This window comes from Paralichthys olivaceus, chromosome 3, assembly GCF_024713975.1.
Source record: "Paralichthys olivaceus isolate ysfri-2021 chromosome 3, ASM2471397v2, whole genome shotgun sequence".
NCBI lineage: Eukaryota > Metazoa > Chordata > Actinopteri > Pleuronectiformes > Paralichthyidae > Paralichthys > Paralichthys olivaceus.
The window spans coordinates 18395134-18416315 of NC_091095.1; the positions used below are offsets into that span (position 1 = coordinate 18395134).

The 21182-nt window shown below is 41.9% G+C and overlaps 2 protein-coding genes across 3 annotated transcripts; one reads left to right on the plus strand and one right to left on the minus strand.

Moving 5' to 3' along the window:
* Positions 1–636: 636 nt before the first annotated feature.
* On the plus strand, positions 637–5207 carry LOC109625719 (E3 ubiquitin-protein ligase RNF170-like). Its single transcript, XM_020081113.2, has 6 exons — positions 637–793; positions 1463–1574; positions 2067–2175; positions 3094–3167; positions 3256–3366; positions 4416–5207. The coding sequence occupies exons 1-6, from the start codon at positions 765–767 to the stop codon at positions 4761–4763; spliced, it is 783 nt and encodes a 260-aa protein (XP_019936672.2). The 5' UTR covers positions 637–764; the 3' UTR covers positions 4764–5207.
* On the minus strand, positions 5199–19953 carry pfas (phosphoribosylformylglycinamidine synthase). 2 transcript variants are annotated; one of them, XM_069522316.1, is made up of 29 exons: positions 19811–19924; positions 18480–18555; positions 18137–18259; positions 17839–17974; positions 16982–17087; positions 16710–16908; positions 15270–15375; positions 14998–15138; positions 14782–14906; positions 13909–14037; positions 12250–12387; positions 11787–11915; positions 11613–11686; positions 11369–11525; positions 11235–11296; positions 10707–10868; positions 10322–10558; positions 9989–10219; positions 9582–9762; positions 9382–9465; positions 8740–8895; positions 8370–8489; positions 8137–8282; positions 7850–8048; positions 7455–7546; positions 7244–7358; positions 7011–7160; positions 6710–6850; positions 5199–5826 (listed from the first exon to the last, which is right to left on the minus strand). In XM_069522316.1, exons 3-29 carry the CDS (start codon positions 18255–18257, stop codon positions 5513–5515), a joined length of 3951 nt encoding a protein of 1316 aa, XP_069378417.1. In that variant the 5' UTR covers positions 18258–18259; positions 18480–18555; positions 19811–19924; the 3' UTR covers positions 5199–5512. The 2 variants fall into 2 exon arrangements, with proteins under 2 accessions (XP_069378417.1, XP_019936669.2); XM_020081110.2 differs by lacking the exon at positions 18480–18555 and having other exon boundaries at positions 19811–19953.
* Between the last annotated feature and the right edge of the window lie 1229 nt (positions 19954–21182).

Sequence of the window (21182 nt, forward strand, 5' to 3'; positions counted from 1 at the left end):
TTCTGCATTTCTGCTGTCATGGTAAACTACGCGAAGGTTATCACATCCTCACTCGGTCAAAAAGAGAGTTTTAACTAATGTTTGCATTTGCTACAATAATGCAAATGCAACAATAATTTCAGAATAGAAAACTTAGTTGCTGCATTTTAAGTATTGTATTCCACCCAACACTTTCCACTGGTTGAGAAAGAAAACAAGTGTGAAATTATTTGAGAAACAGTTGTCAATCTATGATGGGCCTTCTTTTCTGTTGCTGGGTTTATTATCCAGCTGAAAATGTCAGTAACAGCCACATGTATTTCACAACCAATAGTTTATCGTAAGGGAAGAATTATGTGAAGCCGTGTTGTTGGCAAAGTAAACTTTCAGTAAATGATCTACAAAGTCAGATGTAACCTACTTAAACACGGAGCGGGACAGATCTTTGCCAGCTTTGATCTTGTGACAAGTCATGTGACCCAGAGAGTTTTCTTCTGACCACACCGATGTGAGAAATACAAATAACTGTTTTTTGGATTTAACTTTCACATAATAAAATGAATCACAGTCTGATGTGAAAAGTTTGTTGCACAAAGCACTTCCTCACCGATCTCACTGCACTACTGGTCCCTTTAAGCAGGAAGAGCTGCAGATATTGGGTGTGTAGTGTAGTTGATCATTAACAGGCAGCTAATTTATTTTGTTCAGTGATGCAGGCAGGCTGCACTTCACTTCCTTCCAGGAGACACTGACTCTCTGTCAGCTGTTGTTTCTGTAGTTCAACTATGCAGCCGTACAACAAATCTCAGTCCAGGTGAGTCTCATTCTATGACTTCTGGTCGTTTAGTTTGTTTCATGAGAACACAGAAAGGGCTGAAGACTTAAACATTTGCTCATAAGATCATATGAAGGTGGGATTTAGAGGAAATTTGAACCAGCCTCTTGGAGATAGAGTCAAACTTGGGTGTTTTGATTCATGGAAACAAGAGTTGCTTTACCTGAGCTGTTCCAATTCCACAATTTAGTGTTTATTGTTTTATTATTATTGTTTATTCAATGTTTGCTAACACCACAGGTTTGAGAGTCTTGCAATTTCAATACTACATATGTCCTGACCTGTACATCTGCAGAACTGACAATAAAGCAACTTTGACTTTGAAAATACGTTAAAAAAGTTTAAAAACCAAATTAAAAAAATTAATTGCAGCCTTATTTAACCTACTTATATTATTTCTTGCATTAATACACATTTATAATTTATAAGCCCTGGTGGGTCCAACCTGCCCAGCAACTCACAGCAGCATATCTGTGAACATGCTGTTGATCAACAATTGATCATCTGTAATCCACACACAGAAAAACCGCTGAGCACAATCAACCTTATCTCACCAATCAATAGTTTTGTGTCAGTATCTCCTCATAAGCTGATACCCACGATTTAAGGTGTGTTTTATCGTTGTCATCATGTCATGTCACGTTGCAGACAGGACCGTCTCCTCTCAGAGGGTCCAGCGGGTCAGGGTCACCCCGGGTCACCCACGGCTTTGGTCTGCACAGCGGAGCAGTCGGCATCGCCGTGTGTGAGCTGCCACAAGGTGAAAGCTTCACTTACTCACATACAGTAAGCACAGATACAACACTGATGATTATGCACATTCTCAAGGCCTGACTTGTTTTCATTAGCCTACTTAATGCCAGTGGGGTTACAACATTGTGTTAAAGATAGAATAAAAACCAAGTTACACTTTTGGAAATCACCAAATGTTAACCTATTTTGAAGGGATTGGAAAAAAAAGACAAATATACAGGCAGTGATATCATACTGATAATAATGATAAAGGTCTTGCTGTTTACAGAGACACAAAGTCACTGAACATGTATTGTACATGTATCTACTATACTGAAAATTGTTCGGGATCATCAAAGCTTTTCAGAGATTTTTAAAGCACAAAATGCTATATGCGTTTTCATTTTTCAAATTTCCTGCTTCCTGGATTAATCCCTTATTTTATTTATTATATATATTATATATATATATATATATATATATTATTATATACATTCTTTTATCTTTCTTTTCTTTACAGGACTCTGCAGAGTTCTGTTCATCCACAGGCCATCGAGACTGGCACTGCCCTGTCTGCCTGCAGATAGCCAGCTTCCCTGTGCAGACCAACTGTGGCCATTTGTTCTGTGGTACGAGATTACACACACAAACACACACACACACACACACACACGCACACGGTTTGTTCTTTTATTCATGCACCTGCTCCATCCATCTTCTACTGTATGAAAAATGGATCCATTTATGATTCATTCATCTTGCTCACTGGTTACCTCCCGTGTTTATGTCTCTTACATTGGCTGAGCAGTGCAACATCATCATGCTACAGTTGTGTGTCTCAAACATTGATATGTTTAAATCAGTCGCACAACACATTCAAATACATGAGATGCACAAATGAACTCAGGGAAAAGGAAACATCAGTGTTTTATACCTGCTGGTTGGGTCACAAGTCACAATTGAAATTTTTTGTCACAGTAATTCAGCAGAAGAATACTTGGAATCTGGAAATTTAGATGTCCATGTCTTTTACATTGACCTTTGCTGTGCTACTTCAGGTGTGAGTGGTCTGTACTCAGTCTTCAAGCATCAGCCTTGACAAATTATACTTTGAAAGCTTCAAGTCTCCTGGCTGATTCTATCTGTGTAAGATTCCTCCAAATCCACTGCAGCAGCTATTCCTAAAGGGTTGAAGAGAAGTAAGCTTTTTATTCTGTGTATATTCCGGTTTGTGCACAAAAGTAGGGATGTCTGGTTAAAGGTAATATTGATATGATCTGTGACAGATTACAAAGCAATAGCACACACTTAAACTTACCCTTACTGTAAAAAGTTACCTCTACCTGACCCACTAACCTGTTCTTCACCCAGACACCTCTGCCTGTGATAAAAAAAACAACATTTTCTTTTCATTCTTGTCCTACGAATGCATTTTATTGGAATGTACTTACAGTGTTAATATGTGAAAGAGGCATTAGATATTTTGCATCATAGTGTAAATAGTGAAATGTGGATTAAAAGCTTCTGATTCCTGTTTGATTCTGCAGCTCCCTGTCTGATCGCCTACTGGAGACACAGCTCATGGTTGGACGCTATCAGCTGCCCTCTCTGCAGACAGAAGGTACAGAATGCATGTTCAAGTGTAAACATAGTCTGAACAGTCAGTTCAGAAAGAGTGTGAACCCAGAGTTAAAACGTGCCTTTTACAGGTCAGCGTGCTGTGCCATCTATTTAAGGAGAGTCGATCAGACCGACAGTCAAAGGAAGTGCTTGGGGAAATCACAGATTACAACAGACGTTATTCTGGAGCTCCACGGCGGGTCAGTGTTCCATCCAACTTTCAGACGTGACATCACACAGCACACATGCTCTGTCTTACTGGAAGGAAACGATTTTCTCATTAGAAACTTCTCTTTCCACAGTAATTTTCCCTTTTCCCCACCCTCCACCTTTCTGGTTGTGTAAAAGTCAAGGTTAAATCAGATTAGATCATAGGAAAGATGAGAACTCCTTCCCTGTTGTCCTGTTATAATAGGTTTGAAAACAGGAGTATCGCTTACACAACCTCAACCATTTACTGTCATATACAACCACCACTTCCAGACAATAGTGTCTGGTGAACACATTTAGTACACGCCTTGTTACCCAACCTTGGATTTTTATCTCTTAGAAATATTCATGTAACTTATTCCTCCCGTCACATCTCTTTCACATTATTACATATCAAATATGGTGACGTGTGAAAGTGCACTGTAAATAGGGGCAGCTAAATTTTGAGGTGATCCAGGTTTGGAATAACTCTTTTCAATACAAATATAAACATTTTAATATACAAATACTTACATTTTAAATGAGAAATATTATTCTCATATTTAGGTTTATAATTTATTGGAGGAGTAAAGGGAGTAGCTGAGGGTGGTCAGCTGTTCGATCCCAGTCTTCCCTATCTGCCTGCCGAAGCGTCCTTGGGCAAGATACTGAACCCCAAATTACTCCTCATAGAAAAAGTCCTGCCCATAGATGTACTGTATGAATGTATGGAACTGTAAAGAGCTTTGGTCACCAAGACTAGAAAAGCATTATGGAAATACAGACCATTTACCATTTCCCTATACTGCAGACTTTGGGCCTTTCAACTTTCTATACACAAAAAACTGTATAATAGGGTAAACTAGAGGGTAGGGACACGATAAAAAAAGCATACATCTCCTATAATAAGAAAACACTGACAGTGTAAATGTGCTTTATCTATCCACAGATATCGTATTCTCCCTGCTTCTCTTTTAATGTTATAGAGTACAGTCATACGTGACATTTGAATGACCTAGAATTAACTAAGTATGATTTCCTCCCTTCTGGCCGATGACAGGTAACAGACTACCTGTGTGACGCGCCCCTCCTCCTGCAGTTACTCGCTCGAGGCCTCGGCACCATGGGAAGTCTTGTGTGGCTGTTTTTCTTCAGGGTGGCCCTGTGCTGCGTGGGGACCGTGATGTCCATCTCCTCCCCTCCTCTGGACCCAGTCTCCTCATCATCAGCAAGTCCCCTGGAGTCAGACCCCTCCCTCTGTGGACTGCTTGGGGTGCTGGATGACCTGGTGGTGGTCAGCCTGCTCCTCATCTGCGTTATCAACATCAATCAGCAAATGGTGTCAGAGAGCAGAGGACACTCTGCAAATACTATGGCCTCTCGAGGAGTCATGGGGAATTCTCTGTAGACAGATGCTTCTGTTGAGCTGTTTGAAATGGACTTGTGTTGGATTTCATCCTTCTGGCTGTGGATGGTTGGATTAGTGGATGCAGGGAAATTGACATCAACTGTGCACGTAAAACTCAAGGTGTCAAACTGTGTCTCAGTCTCCCAGGCAGCATCAGCCTCCAAGGCCTGTTTGTCAACTGTTTACAGAGCCCATGTATGAGTGAGCTGAAATACAATCATGTGCAGTGTGGTGGTTCAGCTTTGCCTAAAAAAAATCTTCATATGCATTAATACTTCATTTATATTTTAAATCTTTTTTTAAAACCTTTGTTGTTTTGGGCAGCAAATTTCCCATCTTGTTTCAGCAAGCTGAAGAAAATCTTTCATGTCAACACTGTAATAATGACATCTAGGAAAAATACTTTGTTTGTTTTTATGTGTAAAATAAAGACTATTTATTGTTTTATGTTTTTATTTGCATGTTTATTGCAGTTTCATGGGTTCCAGCAGAGCAACACTAATAATGTCAGCATGCTTCACTGGTACATTAGTGAGATAAACAGTGAGTTCCTGTGCAAAGAAGACAGAGTCAACATGAATCCACAACCTTCTCAAAGTCTAAGTATTACAGCAGGTATTGGTTACAATGTAAACAGTCAAAGTACCACAGTTAGTAAAAAAAGTGAAGAAGAACCCTATTCAGTGAACAGGTCTTTAAGCTTTGGTCCACACACTCAACAGAGACAGTTCTGTTTAGACAGAGAATGATCATGACTGTGTGTTGCTGCACCAGGCAGCTGCGTTCTTGAACATGCGTAACCACGGTGAAGGTGTGAGAGAAGCTCTGAAGTCCCTGGGGGCCCAGGGCCACTGCCATCCCAGGGTGCAACGCTCCGGGTGGGGCATCATGGCCAGGTGTCTTCCGTCCCTGGAACAGACCCCCGCAATACCCTGCGGGGAGCCGTTAGGGTTCAGAGGGTATTCTTCAGTGGGACGACCCAGGTCATCGAGGTAACGCAAGGGGGCGTAGCCTCCAGAAATAATCTTGTCCTGAGCCTGTGAGCTACGGAATTGCATCAGACCTGTGGAGAGGAAAGCAGTTTGGGGAAAATCAATATCAAACAGCTGTGGATTTCAGAACACACTGACCCTGTGACATGTGAGTCAGCAGATCGAGCTGTCGTTGCGTAACGTCAAATCTCACAGTGATTCACTTTTTTGTGCTCACAACAGGGTTTCAGCAGCTTTCAGCAATTTAAAAGACTTTTTAAGACCATACAATGACCGACCTTCATATTGGTCATACTTGGCATTAATATTAAATTTCAGAGTCCCAAAATGACTTGCACTTTCCCATAATTGAAGTTAAGGTAAAGTAGCTTGGTAGAGAATAAACCACATCATCTCAAACCACAGAGCTGGTTCAACCTGCAAACCTTTTAAGAACCAGTTTGCTTTTCCGACCTCTCAATGCCTAAACTGTAAGAATGAACCCATGAACTAGCACTTATTACATTTTATATTAAATTATATATTCATTCATTCATTGAATGTTCTCTCGTCTCTCTCACACATGCGTGCTGACACACCCACCAGCACAGACTAAGTTGATTTGATTGAAATGACACAAAAGCAATACTGATCACCACATCATGATCGATACTTGTCCTATATGAGTAAAATATCTCTGCATAGCTGCACTGTCATTTTCAAGCGCGATGTAGTAGAGTTAAATCAATGTTTACATTATTAACACCTACCTAAACTTATTTAAGACCTCGTACATAACATTTTAATATATTTAAAACTTCTTAAGGTTCAAGATTCAAATGAATGATAAAAAATGTCGTTTTTTTTTTTTTTTTTTTACTTTTTAAGACCCACAAAAAACTCTCAATACTGCATTCACTTCACCAAGAAGTATGTCAGTACATTATTGAATCTACAGCAGATTCCTGCCTGTACCTTCTCCATGTGCAACCCAGACTCCCAGAGCCGATCCCTCCATGCCTCTGAGCCATACGGACGGGGACGCCTGGATCCCAACGCTGACGAAGCGTGACTCAAACCTGCCCGACTTATTATGAGTCAAAACCACCTCAGACTCTGGGATAAAAATGGAAAAAAATGAAAAATGTGTTAAGCCCAGTTATTGCTCTAAAAATTCTCCTCTGTGATGACAACATTCACTTCTTCACTTACTGCTGTTACAATGTACGACTGCAGTGGTATATTGTCATTGTTTTTTCCTACATTTTTCTCATACCTGTTCCATCTTTGCCTTCTCCCACCCAGCCCAGCAGGGCGAGCAGCTGGCAGCCATTACACACACCCAGACTCAGCGTGTCGTCCCGCTGCCTGAAGCGATCAAACTCAGCCTTGGCTTTGGGGTTATAGGCAACTGTGGCTGCCCAACCTTTCATGAAAGGAGAATGTTGTTACACAGGATGAAATCTGTGTCTCACAGTACTCTGGAGATTTGTGTGTGTGGTTCTTTACCTTTAGCAGATCCCAGGACGTCTCCGTAGCTGAATCCACCAACAAACACGACAGCTTTGAAACGCTCCAGGGTCAGGGAGCCGGAGCACAGGTCCTGCATTGTGACGTCCCACACCTACACACAAATATAGACATCATGCACATCGGCTGTAGCGCTTTGGTAAACATACATTGCAGCCACTTAATGAAGGCGATTATGTCTTATACCTACCTCAAAGCCGGCCATGTACAGAGAGACAGACATCTCTCTGTCTCCGTTACTGCCTTCTTCTCTGATCACTGCTACACGAGGCAATGCTGCAGCTGAACCACAACAAAATTGATTTATGATCAATAAGAAATGTGTCAATGATAATTTCAATACTTGATAATCACATGAGACTGCTGTACATAGCTACTTAAATGGTATGATAATCATGTGAATTCTTTTATTTTTAGTTTATTTTATTTAGTCTTTATTTGGCATTATTTTAGACAGTAAGATGATAAATTATAAATCAATTAATAAAATAACTCATCCTTAAATTGGTCATTAAAATAGTAATTCATTTGGAGCCTTGGATACACTAAATAACAGAGAATATTATCAGTTATGTTAACTCTTACAGAGCTGAGGCATTTCCGAGGGGTTGAAGGAGAGTTTGAAGTAGGGCTGCGTCCTCTTGGCCAGCCCTGATTCCTCCTGTTCAACACAGAGCTCATTGGCCTGCAGTCGCTCTAGCTGGAAACTCGTGTCCTCCCACAAAGCTCTGAGGCTGGGGAGCGGCTCTCTCAGCAGCTCCTGTCCATCCACGCGAACACTGACCTGGAGGTGCAGTGAGAGAAACAGGAGATGACTGTCATCGCACATGAAGTGAAATGGTTTTGGATACATGTCGAGGTCGATGTCTCACCACAGCCTCCGGTCCGAAGCCACAGGTTCTGCCGATGCGGAGGCACTGCACGCCTGCATCGCTGAGTCTCCGACTCACTGTTTCTTCATTTGACTGTGACACCTCGAGAACCAAACCCAACTCCTCACTGAACAGCAGCTCCATGACTGTGCAGACAAAGATGCATGATTTTGTGATCACTATCTATTAATTGTGGTTTACAGGGAAAAACAAATGCACATCAACTCCTTAACCTCCAGTTCCTCCAGACGACAACTCAACATCAATTCCACGGTTTCCTGCAAATGCCATTTCCAGCAAACAGGAGATGAGGCCTCCGTCACTGATGTCATGTCCAGCACTCAGCAGACGATCTGAAAGAAGAAAACACTTTTTTTTAATGCCCTCTTCGTTTTCTATTTCCACAAATAGAACCTAAAAGGGCAGATTATACACAGTAAACCCACTAGGTGGCAGTGTTAATACAGCACCAAAAGGCCTTTTGACTAGCATATAAAAACAAAGCAGAACAGCTCTTACAGACTAAATTAATGGTACACAAGGCTAACATTTTAACTTATTCTTCTTCTATGGTGGATTGTACTTCGCTGACTGCAGACTGACCATGTATGAGAGTCTGAGTAGTACTGAAGCAGGAAGCCAATAGTGTTGGATGGTCCAGGTCAGGGGAGCAATCTCCCAGCTGGCTGTAGCATTGAGCCAGGGCAGAGCCTCCCAGACGATGATGGCCTGGACTGAGAGGAACCCACAACAACACGCCTGCAGACAGAGGACAAAGGGTCAACGGTGTGTGTTAGACCAGTGGTTCTTAACCTCCTCGATTCAATGTAATTATACTTTTTGTTTTGGCCGAGCCACCTTTGTGCTCAGACTCTCAGTCGCACTCTGTAACATCCATTTTAAAGCAGATCTTATTACTGTTATATTAATTAAAAAGTTAATTTCCCAGTCTAAGATATGTAATTTCATTTGGACGCTTGCCTCCAGCTCAATCTATGAAGCGCTGGACGTGATGCGTTGGTCGAGTTGAAAAAGTCGGGAGGTGTGCGACAAGGTAAATGGACAGTACTGGCGATCATAAATTAGGCTTCAGAGAGAGAAAGCAGTAGATTATCAGATCATTTCAAATTCTGTATTCTGTGTTCCATCATGAACTAGAACTCTGGCAACCAGACATGTGCTTTTTGAATTTTGATTATGAATATCGTTCATGCACTCAAATTTTTGTATGTGTGGGTTTCTTACCTTTGCCATCTGGATCCTCCAGATCAGGCGTCACAGTGGCCGTGATGTCAGGACAAACAGCATATGCCGAGATAACCAGAGCACCTGAAACAAAAAAACAAGTTAAAGTGAAAACACACTTCTATGCACGCAAACACGCACACTGGCATGCAAACACAGACACACACACACACACACACACACACACACAGTGAGAGTACCTGGAGCTTTGACTGTATCATTCCCAACTCTAGCCGCCATACTCAGAGAATCCTTGCCACCATCGATGGCCACTCCCAGCTGACCCATGACCTCACACATGGCTTTGCAGGCCTCCCACAAACAAGCTCCTTCCCCAGGCAGCTTGGCAGCCCACATCCAGTTGCCACTACACTTCACATCCTGCAGACACAAGTCCAGGACATTTACGTTGTCAGAAACTACAAATCATTGGACATTTTCTAGTTCTAACACAATCTAGATTATTTTATAAAGTGTGGACAGAATCAAGTATCTTGTATTTTTTTGTATTATTTGTTATGCAGGTGTTACTTGATGAATTTCACTCTTTGGGTTTTTACTGAAACAGATTCCTTGATTTTCCTCCTGCTCTCCATTATCTGCTCACCTTGAGCGCCGTGACTCTAGCAAACACCAGATTGGTCAGAGCTTCTCCCACAGCCATACGAGCCCCTGCTGCAGGACACACCAGCCCTTTAATCGGCTGCTCCCCGATGGCTGTCGCCGCTCCCTCTGTGCTGAACGGTGAGAGAGCAACAACAGCCACGTCAGCCAGTGGTGTGTGAAGAGGCCCGACACACTGTTGCTGAGCAACCAACCCAGTCACAGACCTGTCCACCTAAGAGACAGAGAGAGAGAGTGAAAATGAGGAGTGCCACATGTTGTTTGTACAAATTTACTTCTGTGGAGACAGAGAGTGAGATGGCGATGTAACACACACCTTGTTGGTCAGGTAGCGTTTGGACGCCACAGCAGGCAAACGCAGAACTCTGTCCAGAGCATCTCTGACGGTCAGCCCAGCAGGAAGAGCCAGTGGCTGGTGGGTTGTGGTCAGACGCTCCATCTTAAAATCCTTCTGAGGCATTTTTCCCAGAACCCACTCCAGCTGCAGGTCGACAGGACAGCGCCCCCTGTCTGCCTGATCACTACTACCTCTCTCATCATCCACCAGGACAATCTGTGGGAGAGATCAAGACAGAAATAAATTAAGCTGATCTCACTAATTTAAAATATAAGGTTTTACATTCAGATAACCACTGTTCATTAAAGCTGATGTACTGGGACACTAGATATTTATTAATGGAATTGATCGAGCTGAAACATGCCTTGCCATCTCCAGTGATGTTTCCAACAAAGTCAATGGGACATTTCTCCCTCAGACACACCCTCTCCATGAAAGACTTGTCTGTAGGGCGGAGCAGCAGAGCATTGCTCTCCTGATACTCTGCTCCCCACAGCTCCAACACACTCAGTGTGGGATCACCTTTCTACACAGCAGTGAGGGAAGAGGACAAAAAGAAGAGTGAGAACTGAGAAACAGCAGAATGTGTTCTTGTGCATCTTAGGCTCTAGTTCTGTAAATGTTCTTGCCACTCCCCTAGTAAAATGTCTGGAAAACGTCTGAGTGAAAGTACAGCAGGAAATTCTCAGCAAGCAAGTAGAATATAAATATCTCAAAGATGTGCCATACACGTAAAAGACGCTTACTGAGATGTCAACTTCAAAAGACAATGAGATTTGACAGCTTTTAGTGATAAGCTGACCCCGGTGATGATGTGCAATGTGACTCAGCAACTTGTGAAAATGTCCAGACCCAATTTACATGTTTGTAGATGTGTTCATGTTCTGATTACCTTGAATCTGCTGCAATAGATCACAGCTCCAGCTGGCTCACTTAGCTCCTTCAGTACATTACCTAAAGATGAAAATATGTCTCAATACCTCATCTTTTGTATAAATGCTGAAATAAAGGCCTAATGTTTCTTACCGTTTCCTCCCGCCCCTTGATCATGTATACTGCAGATTGGATTCCCACTGCTTCTTTCCAGACATGCTCTGAGAGCTCGATTCATCTTCTGCTCCATCTCAGCGTCTCCTCTCTGCACTGCACCCAGATCCCTGTCACTGGAGTTGTCCCCCTGCACCTACACACAAAAATATGTTCAAATACACTGAGCCGTCCTCATTAGATGGGCTCACTCATAGGGTGTGATTTAATATGGTGCCCCTACTTGTACAGAGGAGGCCGCTCCTCCACCCACTCCGATCCTGTACACCGGCCCTCCGATCTTCACCACTTCCATTCCTGTTGGATGAGCGCAGCAGAGGGAAAGTGTAGGTTACTGATGTAAACACAGACAATGCATTCATTCAACAAATGATTCCACATTGTGTTAAAATTGTACCAGTCTCTGCCTCTTCTTTCTTTACATGTGAATCTTCAATAGAACCGATACCACCACTGAACATGATTGGCTTAATCCACTCTCGCCGCTCGCCGTTAGCCAGCCGCATCCCAAAGGAGCGAGCAAAACCTAGAAAGGGAATCATAATAAACAGAGTACGATGAAGTAGACTGAAGAAAAAAATATTTTTAATATTCATAACTGGTTGTTTAACTATAAAGTAGAGAAATCTCCAAACATGTGGTATGGTTTCGTATTCTTAAGATAATTTGTTCTTCTCATTAGTCACAGTCACAAACACATTGCTTGCAGTTCTAAAAAACTAATTTCTACAATAATGAACATATTGTAGTTGTTTTGCTATTTTGCAGCATGTGTTGATTAGTTCTGTGACATGTTTTGATTCCAGTAATGAATGAACTGTAACTTCATTCTTCAGTATATGTAGAGCAGGTTTTCCTACCTGACAGGACAGGTTCTCCAAACTTGTTGCCATAGTCTGACGCTCCGTCACTGGCCTCGATGGCCACCTGCAGCGGAGGGGCGAAGCTTGAGGGATAATCCCAGCTCGCTCCTTCAGACTCCCAGGGGAGAACATAACCTGAAGAGGACGACGGTCAGAAGACGATGTGAGCAGAGAATTAATTTGATAAAGCAATCTCTGGAGACCTGTCCAGGGTGTACCCCACCTCTGGGATTGGGCCCCACCTCTGGATTGGGCTCTGGCCCACCCACCCCCTTCGATCCTCAAAGGATAAGCAGCATAGATAATGAATGGAAAGGCTTTCCAAGGTTTTCTGTGTCTCTGTTGATCACTGTATCACTTCATGTTATATCACTTCATTAGTTAAATTGAGGCTCAGGGTTGTTTTTTCTATTCATTTCTATTCTATGATGTACCTAACAGGTACAATGACCATTGGCATGATACAAGACTACTGAAACATACAATATGTCAGGTCTCTTAATCAAAATAATAAGAAATGACCTAGTTTGATGACACTGTGACGCAGTGTGGGCGGCATCTGGAGCAATTAGAGGTCAGTGTCTTGCCCTAGGACACTTTGGCATGCATGATGAGCTGGGAATTGAACAACTGTTAATTCTTGGATGACCCACTCTACCTCCTGAGCCACAGCCACCATGTGTTAGCAGGATAACACAAAAACTACCGAACTGATATTCACCAAACTTAGCGGATGGATAGGACAGATTACTTTAAGGTGCTGATGCAGAATAGGGTGCGAATACAGGATTTTTATTTATTTAAAAAAATTTTTTTTTACTATGTTTTATGTGAAATCAATAATTTGGGTTCAGACCACTTCCTTTATTTAATTTATATTTCTAATAAGAACCAGACAATTGTTTGTAGGACTGGTCTGCCTTGGTGGAGGTTTACCGCGCCTGTCTAGTTTCATAATTTGCGGATTTTAGTTTTCTACATTCTGTGAGCAATTTAAAACGTGGTCAAAAATTCACAAAATCCGTGGTGCATGCTCTAGAGGTAAGTATTAACTGAAACATGGAGTGTCAGGTGATTGGTGCAAGCGGGCGTGGCCGTGCACATCTTTGCTCAACTTTGAGCGACACAGATTAAACCCAATGACAACATGGTGCCTCCTGAACATACACACTGAGTTTCTTTCACATCTGATGGTGAGGGGACAGATGTTGGAACTAAGACTGAACGATACATGAAACACTGTCATGATGAAGTACATGTGTGTGTTTGGTCTTTACACAGAATTCAAGCAGCTGAAGTGACTTTGTTCAGATTTCTCTTTGCTGCTGGTGGATTTAATTTATATTGGCTGAGCAGCTTCGCTCTGTTCAGACGATTAGAGAAGTTAAGACCTGCTGAAAATTACACATGTTGCTCTCCAGCTTTGATATTAACAGCTACACCAGACAAATGCTCACAAAATAGACACATTATTCTCATCAGCTCTTATGATGTCATTTTACAGTAGCATAAAAAATCTTTTATTATTTTGCGGGCTATCATCCCTCTTATATATAATAGTGTAGCACTGCATGTAGACTGCATGCAGTGTGGGTGTAGGATCCAACTAAGAACATTTCAAATTAATATTATTATTGAAAGTGAAGCAACTCTGACCTGGTATATGCAGATTGCCGAAGCAGTATCCTGCAGTGCCCGCGATGACGTGGCCTCCTTGTCCAGCACTCTGCACGTCTCTGATACGACCTCCTGTCCCTGTGGTGGCGCCACTGAACGGTGCTACACCTATATGTCAGTGGAGGTGGAACATTATTATAGGGAAAACAACACATGAGGAAAAAAAAAAAGACACTTAAGGTTGTTTTCACACCTGAAAGTCTGGTCCATTCAAATAATTTCTTTGTCACATTGTAAAAATTTAGTCTGTAATTCAAACTTAAGAATTTTGTTTGACATCCGAATGTCCTGTCATGATCATCCATGTGGGCTGCGTCTCCCTATACTTGACATTGATTGGTTTGTACATGTTTGGGTGTCCGACGTTGCTGTGTTGTCAAGTATTTACTAACTTTTTTGAATAAACTGCTTAAAAAAAGTAGTCTTTCTGTTTAAATGGAGACAATTAATTAACTGGTTCACTTCATTAATTCCATTACCACTACAATATCATTATGGTATTACTACCAGCAAAATTAACGTCCTGGTCATTCAAACATCATATTGTCAGAAGTGAAGACCACAAGCAATCCTGCGAGCCGCCTCCACTTCTTACTCTTCTACTTCTATTGTTTAATGTTGTCTCAACTTACTGCAATTTGATCAGACAGTCTGAACTATTCAAAAAAACGTTTTCACCGCCTCTTTTGGTCAGACTCAATTTTGGTCCATTGCTCCAAATCGTGGTCTGAGGCACCTCTCACACCTGGTAATTTGGTTCTGACTAAACTGAAAAGTGCAAAGGTTTGGATCAAACAAGGTAGGTGTGAAAGTGCCCTTGAATAGAAGGTAAGAATAATTCTGTGTCCAGACCTGTTGGGAAGTTGTGTGTCTCTGCGGTGAAGATGACATGTCGCAGTGAGGCCCGTGTCTCATACGAGCTGGCCTGGGATGGATCTTTTGGGTAAACACACTCCAATTCCATGCCTTTGATACCACTGGAGACACACACACAAACAAACACATTGAGACAGTGTGAAATGCACACACACACGCCATCTGTGGTATCTGTGCTGCTTCCAATGCTACCTGCTGTTGTCGCAGAACTTGATGACGTTGTTCTGGTTGCTGTGCCGCTGGGTGTCCATTATAAGACTGAAAAGAGTCTCTTTCTGCTCCTGCCCATCAATCACCATCCGTCCCCGGAAAAACCAGTGACGACTGTGTTCGCTGGGACACCATGGGGCAAAGAAATCATTAGAGAACAAAATAACCGAGGAATAAAATTTACAGAGTCAAGTAACATGCATGCAACACAAAGGCATCCTGCTAATCTGCTCATAGCAGAAAACAAACTGCACCTGTTGGACTGGGCCAGGTCAAAACACTCCACGCTGGTGGGGTTCCTTTGAATCCTCTGGAACATGGATGTGTAGAAATCCAGATCCCAGGAGTCGAAGGCCAGACCTGCATGAAGCACAACGCACACAGGACATTTTAAAGAGCAAAAAAAACATGTAGAATGTTTTCTTATGAAAGCAATGGAGATGACAACCCACACAGAGGTCAGCATTCATGATGCAAAATGAATCAGTCAACACAAACACACACAGATATTTATATCCTCTACATGCTTCTAGGGAAAAGAAACCTTATAAATTAAACAGAACTGAACTTTTACAGACACTGGCATCACTGAGCAATTATTACTTAAAGTATGAAATTAAATATGAAAGCAGAGGAAGCAAAACAGGGAAAGCAAAATGTATCCTTACAGACAATTAGGATGCTACAGCATAAATATGTTTCACACAGGCCAATTATGTCCTGCATTCAGCAGTTGAGCCTGAGTGAACCCATTAACTATGATGGGAAATTATTCTCATTCATTTGAGCAGCGTGTGAATATTAATGAAGCTTGGCAGAGGTGAATTAACAGTGTATTAATATAAGCGTGCACCACGGGTTCTGTCGCAATGGGTAGCATCAGTCTGAACCATACACTGTAAATAAGGAAGCATCTTGATCACCACCTAGTGGTGCAATTCAGGTCATAAATCCTACTTCCTTCAGGTTAATGGATGGGAGATGGAAAGGAAATTCAAAGTACATGTCAAATACATTTTTCTCATATATGGGTTCTGTTATTTTAGGTAGTTCGTATCCGCTTGATTTATGTTAAAGTGTCCACTTTCCTGGTAAGTTTGATTTTAAATAGTTATTTGATGCTATAAAAATGAATTGGAACATCTTGATTGAGACCTTGCTACCATGCCTCCGTTCCCAATCGCTAATACACAGACTCTGGCTACAAATGGTATCGGAAGCACAGGATACTTTGGGTAAATTTCTAGAATGTGGATGGAAGTAGAAACTTCTCAACCATCTTTATAAACAGTGTATGGTTTGAACCTGTTTTTAGAAAGTAATCAGTCCTGAAAGGCCGTGGTTTACTGTTGGGCCTTGGTGGAGGTATTGAACTGCTATAGTCTTTTTTTCTCATTTGCTTTCACTTAACACACACACACCCAACACAAACGTGCACGTGTAAGATAATGAGCAGCAGCATCACTGTCCTGTGACTTTAACCAGCTAAGTAATAATGTCATGCATCATGGGACATTATTACCTCCACCAGCACACACACAGTGTACTCACAGATAGCTGCAAGACTGAAAAGAGGCATAAAGAAAGAGAGAGGTAAGTGTGCATTCGGTATTTGTGTGACAACCTTAAGAGCAGAGATGGAGAGAGGCTGAGGTTGAAATATCTGCAAAGAGAACCTGTGAAGACAGTCTCACCCAGATCATCGTTTGCCTTCTCCAAAGCTGCACGGCCCTTCCCCAGGATGTCCACCTCAAACACCGGCTGTGGTTTGGTGAACACGGTGAAGGAGGTGATGGGATCTTGGTAGATACACTCTGTCATACTGTCGTACAGACACCCAATCAGCTTCTTCAGATCTCCATTGAGCTCGGTCACACTTTCCTCGGTTCTGGGCTGAAGGGAAGAGAGACATGAAGAGAAATCCAGTGCTACAAAATCATTTTACCGTGTGTGTGTGTGTTCAAACCTTGATTAGAAACCTGCGTGACAGCTCGACTCGTGTGACATTAGTAAGACCGGCGCTCTGGCAGATGGACACAGCGTTAGTGGACCAGGCAGTGGAGAAGTTCAGCCTGAAGATCAAAACAGCAACGATATCAATGAAATCTGATTAACAACAATTTTATTGGCTTTTCCTTTCTGCTCTGTTGCTGTGCTCTTCAAATGTCATGGGTTAAAAAATAAAAGCTTCTTATATGTTTAAACGGAATTCATCAGAATGCATATGTTTGTCTGACAGATAAAACTGATCAGATAAGATGTCTATATAATCTTCCAGGTGACAATTTGAGAATTCCCTTGCTTCCTTTTTTATTATGGTAGTAGACGCTATGAGCTCCCTTAGAAAATCATACATATCCTGGCTAGCATGCACAGACATGCAAAGACTGACAGTTGGCGTTGCTGGGATGTAGATTATACAAACTACATAGTTGTCTATTGATACATGCTGTTTAACCATTTAGCAGATCAGATTGGTATATCTGTAAAGAAATGTTGTTTTGTCTTTTCAGGGTCTCAGGGGCGTCACATCTCTATGACAATTAGTAGAAATTTTGACAAGTAGCTCTGGATTAACATTAATGCTTTATGACCTCAGCTATATTGACACTTACTCAAAAAAAGAGCGCATTTATGATCCTCAGAGGACAGACCTTCAAGGTTTTAGACTTATCCAGCTCCTACTCCTCTTTGTTAAAGCCTATAGTTAGGGCTGGATCAGGTGAGTCCTGAACCATCCCTTAGTTATGCTGCTATAAGTCTAGACTGCTGGTGGAACTCCCACTGAGCACTTCTCCCCTTCTCTCTGTCTCTCAGCAGTACCTGGGTCCAATCTCCACCAGCTTCTCCCCGCTCCCCTCTGTGAGGTTTGGTTTCTCTGACAGCGGCTCCGACTGCAGGGGAGGACGAAACAACCAGAGGAGAACCTCCTTCTGCTCTGTGCTGAGACTCTGGCAGCCTGCAGCAGGAAGCGAGGAGACAGAGGGGCAGAGTTGGAAAACATGGAAAAGTGCTAAATGTAGAGAGATAAGGTTCAAAGCCCAACATTTAAGAATACGTTCAGCATTTGATCCACTGTTTTTCTGACCACAGCCTTAAACCATAACTGCTACACACTCACCTGTCAGCTCCACGTTGTAGCATTGCTCGGTGGTGATTGACAGCTGCGGGTAGAGCTTGGCCGCCCGCTGTAAGGCCCGCCCTTTCACAGCTTCGTTACTGTAGAACCGCACCACAGCCATGACTGATGGAGTGAGGGAAAAAATTAATTTAGCTCCATTTATTAAATCAATCACCAACGTCACAGAAAAAAAGATTGTCTGCATCTTGTGTTGATGACATTGATTCACTCTGTCTTACTGAGTGATTATTCTAAACTAAAGCAAGGAATCACTCAGGTCAAGGGGTCAATAGTGGTGATCAATGGTAAATAAGGACTCTTGTATTTTCTGAATGACGCTGACCTTTGTCTCAAGATCAGACTGGTTGAGACAAATCATCAATCAAGATAGCAGGCCGCTAATGGAACGGTAGCAAAACCTGGAGGATGACCACAAACATACACACAGGAGAGTCTCCATCAGAGTGAGGTCTCAGTGTGGTCACACCAAGAAGGTCACGCCAAACAACCAAGTTATAGATGTTAAATTAATCACAGTTCATCTGGCAACATGATGAAAAATAAAAAATAAAGTGTCTACATGGTTGGGAAATATCAAACTAATCTCAATGTTTTGACTTAAAATATCAAGAGTTCAGCAATCTTTGAATCAAGTTACATCATATTTAATCATAGCAAACTTAATATTTTTGATCAAAAGACCACAGTACGGTAACTGTGTTTTCTTTCAGGACTTGGCAGCAAACAACCTCTGCAACATACTGTTCATATTTTAAGTAGGGCTAGAAAATGAGGCAAAAAGTTAACTCAAGATAAAAATATGTTATTATTTCTTTTTACTGCCCAGTCATACACAATTAATCAAAGGCAACTGGACTTGCTCTGTGTTTCTTGAAGAAATACAAGAGGGTTTTTCAGTTCTGAAATGCAGAAGCCTCATTTACAACTGCTAAAGAAAAATAAACTCAAAGAAAAATAAACTCAATGTCTTAGAAAGTTTAGAAGAAAAATGTCTTTGCGGAATTAAGTTACATCATATTTAGTACGAGCAATCAATGTAGTTTGCATTTGTGTTTTTACTCATTAGCAACAAACAACCAGTGTAACATTTTTTTTTTTTTTTACTGCTTTCATGTGATGGATAAATCAGCATAAAAATAAATGAATGTCTCTAACAAAACTCATTCAAACTCTGAATGAACACACACACACACACACACACACACACACACACACACACACAGACAGCCTCCTGACAATTGGCTCACTGATTGTGTGCATGGTGGAGGTCACACACTGCACGGTCAGGAGCTTTCTGTTAGTTCTTAACCACACACACACACACGCACACGCACACACACACACAGAGAGAGAGAGAGAGAGAGAGAGAGAGAGAGAGAATCAAACAGCTTGTCCACAGTAACAATGTGGATGATACAGAGGACATGTCTGCTACATATGAACCGGGTGACGGTAGAAAACGAGTCCCTCTGACTCTGACAGGATGTTAACACGGTGTTGTTTCGCTGACTCGACGTGTTCAGTGAAGTTAAAACATGAAAACATACAAAAACAGAAGTTAGCTCTGGAGTTAGCAGGGAGCTACTGAGTAAGGTTAGCTAACTTAGCTTTAGCGTCAGCCTCTGTTACTGTGAAGTAGAGTTTGTGTCTCACCTCCGGAGTCCTGGAGAAACGTCTGCTGCTCTTCAGTGAATGAGTGAACCAGAGGAGGAGGAGGAAGAGGAGGAAGAGGAGGTGGTCGGTGCAGGTCTGTGACTCGGGACAACACAGAAGAGGATGATAGGACCTCTACACCCACATGTGCGCCTCCTACCGTCTGCGCATGCGCTACAGGCTGCTCACAAACAGACTGTCATTACTTTTGAAAAGAAGTTCAGAAAGATTTTGCCTCTTTTTTTCTTGGGGTGTCACAGTCCTCATCACACATTGAGCAAGTTAATCATTTGTGTAATTTACAATGTTCATTTCTTAGTGAAGACCTCAAACATTTATTTAATCAACTGCTTCCTGTGTCAGTAAAGTGTGGCTTCATTTAAATCAGTCAAGTGTTAACTGGAACTACCAGCCTTTGGTTGTTGTCCTCTGCCAATCAGTGCAACTTTAACCTGTGTCTCAGTCTTTATATACACTCTATGGTCTCAGCTCAGGGGCTGCGTCCTTTAGAGGCTGCATGTGTTTGAAGACCGAGGTGAGACTAGACTCCTTTAAGGTGCAGTGTGTAAGATTTAGGGTGAAAGGGATCTATTGGCAGAAATTAAATAAAAAAATAAACTAGGTTATGTTTTCACTTCTGTGTTTCATCTAAATTGTACGAATTGTTGTTTTCTTTACCCTAGAATGAGCCTTTTATATTTAAATACTTTACATCTGGAGCAGGACCTCTATGGAGGGTACCAAATTAGATGTCACTAAATTCTACACACTGAACTTTTAAATGTGGCCTACGAATGTGTTCTTTCATCCCTGAGAAGCAAAGGCTCCAACACGTGGATGCTTCCCAGGCCAATGTATCCCAAGATGAAACATTGCGCTTCAGTGATGAATCGTTTTTCAATGACGCCGTCAAGTGACCAGATACCCAATGCTTGATGATCATGCTTCAAACTAAATTAAACAGTTGGTTCAGTTGAGTTGGTTTTGTGAAACTGAATTTATTTATTCTGGCCAATATACTAGCTTATGAGATATTTTCTACGCTACGTCCACAGTTATCATGTCGACTGTGGTGCTGTGGGCAGCTGTGGCTCAGGAGGAAGAGTGGTAGAGGGTCGGTAGTTTGATCTCAGACTCCTGAATTCTGAAGTGTCCATAGGCAAGACACTGAACCCCATGTTGCCCCTTGACAGGTGTGTGAGAAAGTGCTGCACTGTGTGAATGTGTGTGTGGATGGCAAAACTGTACAGTAAAGCACTTTGTCATCAAGATAAGAAAAGTGTTATATAAATAAAGACCATTTACCATGAAACCGTGTCAGGGTGTGCAAGATGGAAATATTCTAACCACTCACACACACAGAGAAGAGTCA

Bases quoted from the DNA above. Each gene is read 5' to 3' on its own strand.
- LOC109625719 (XM_020081113.2), top strand. From the start codon at position 765: ATGCAGCCGTACAACAAATCTCAGTCCAG. The intron at 3,168-3,255 runs GTACAGAATGCA...TGCCTTTTACAG, and splicing joins GCCCTCTCTGCAGACAGAAG to GTCAGCGTGCTGTGCCATCT. The intron at 3,367-4,415 runs GTCAGTGTTCCA...GGCCGATGACAG, and splicing joins ATTCTGGAGCTCCACGGCGG to GTAACAGACTACCTGTGTGA.
- pfas (XM_020081110.2), bottom strand. From the start codon at position 18,257: ATGGCTGTGGTGCGGTTCTACAGTAACGAAGCTGTGAAAGGGCGGGCC. The intron at 14,038-14,781 runs GTCTGGACACAG...ACTGACATATAG, and splicing joins GACACACAACTTCCCAACAG to GTGTAGCACCGTTCAGTGGC. The intron at 8,490-8,739 runs GTCAGTCTGCAG...TTCTTCTTTCAG, and splicing joins TACTCAGACTCTCATACATG to ATCGTCTGCTGAGTGCTGGA.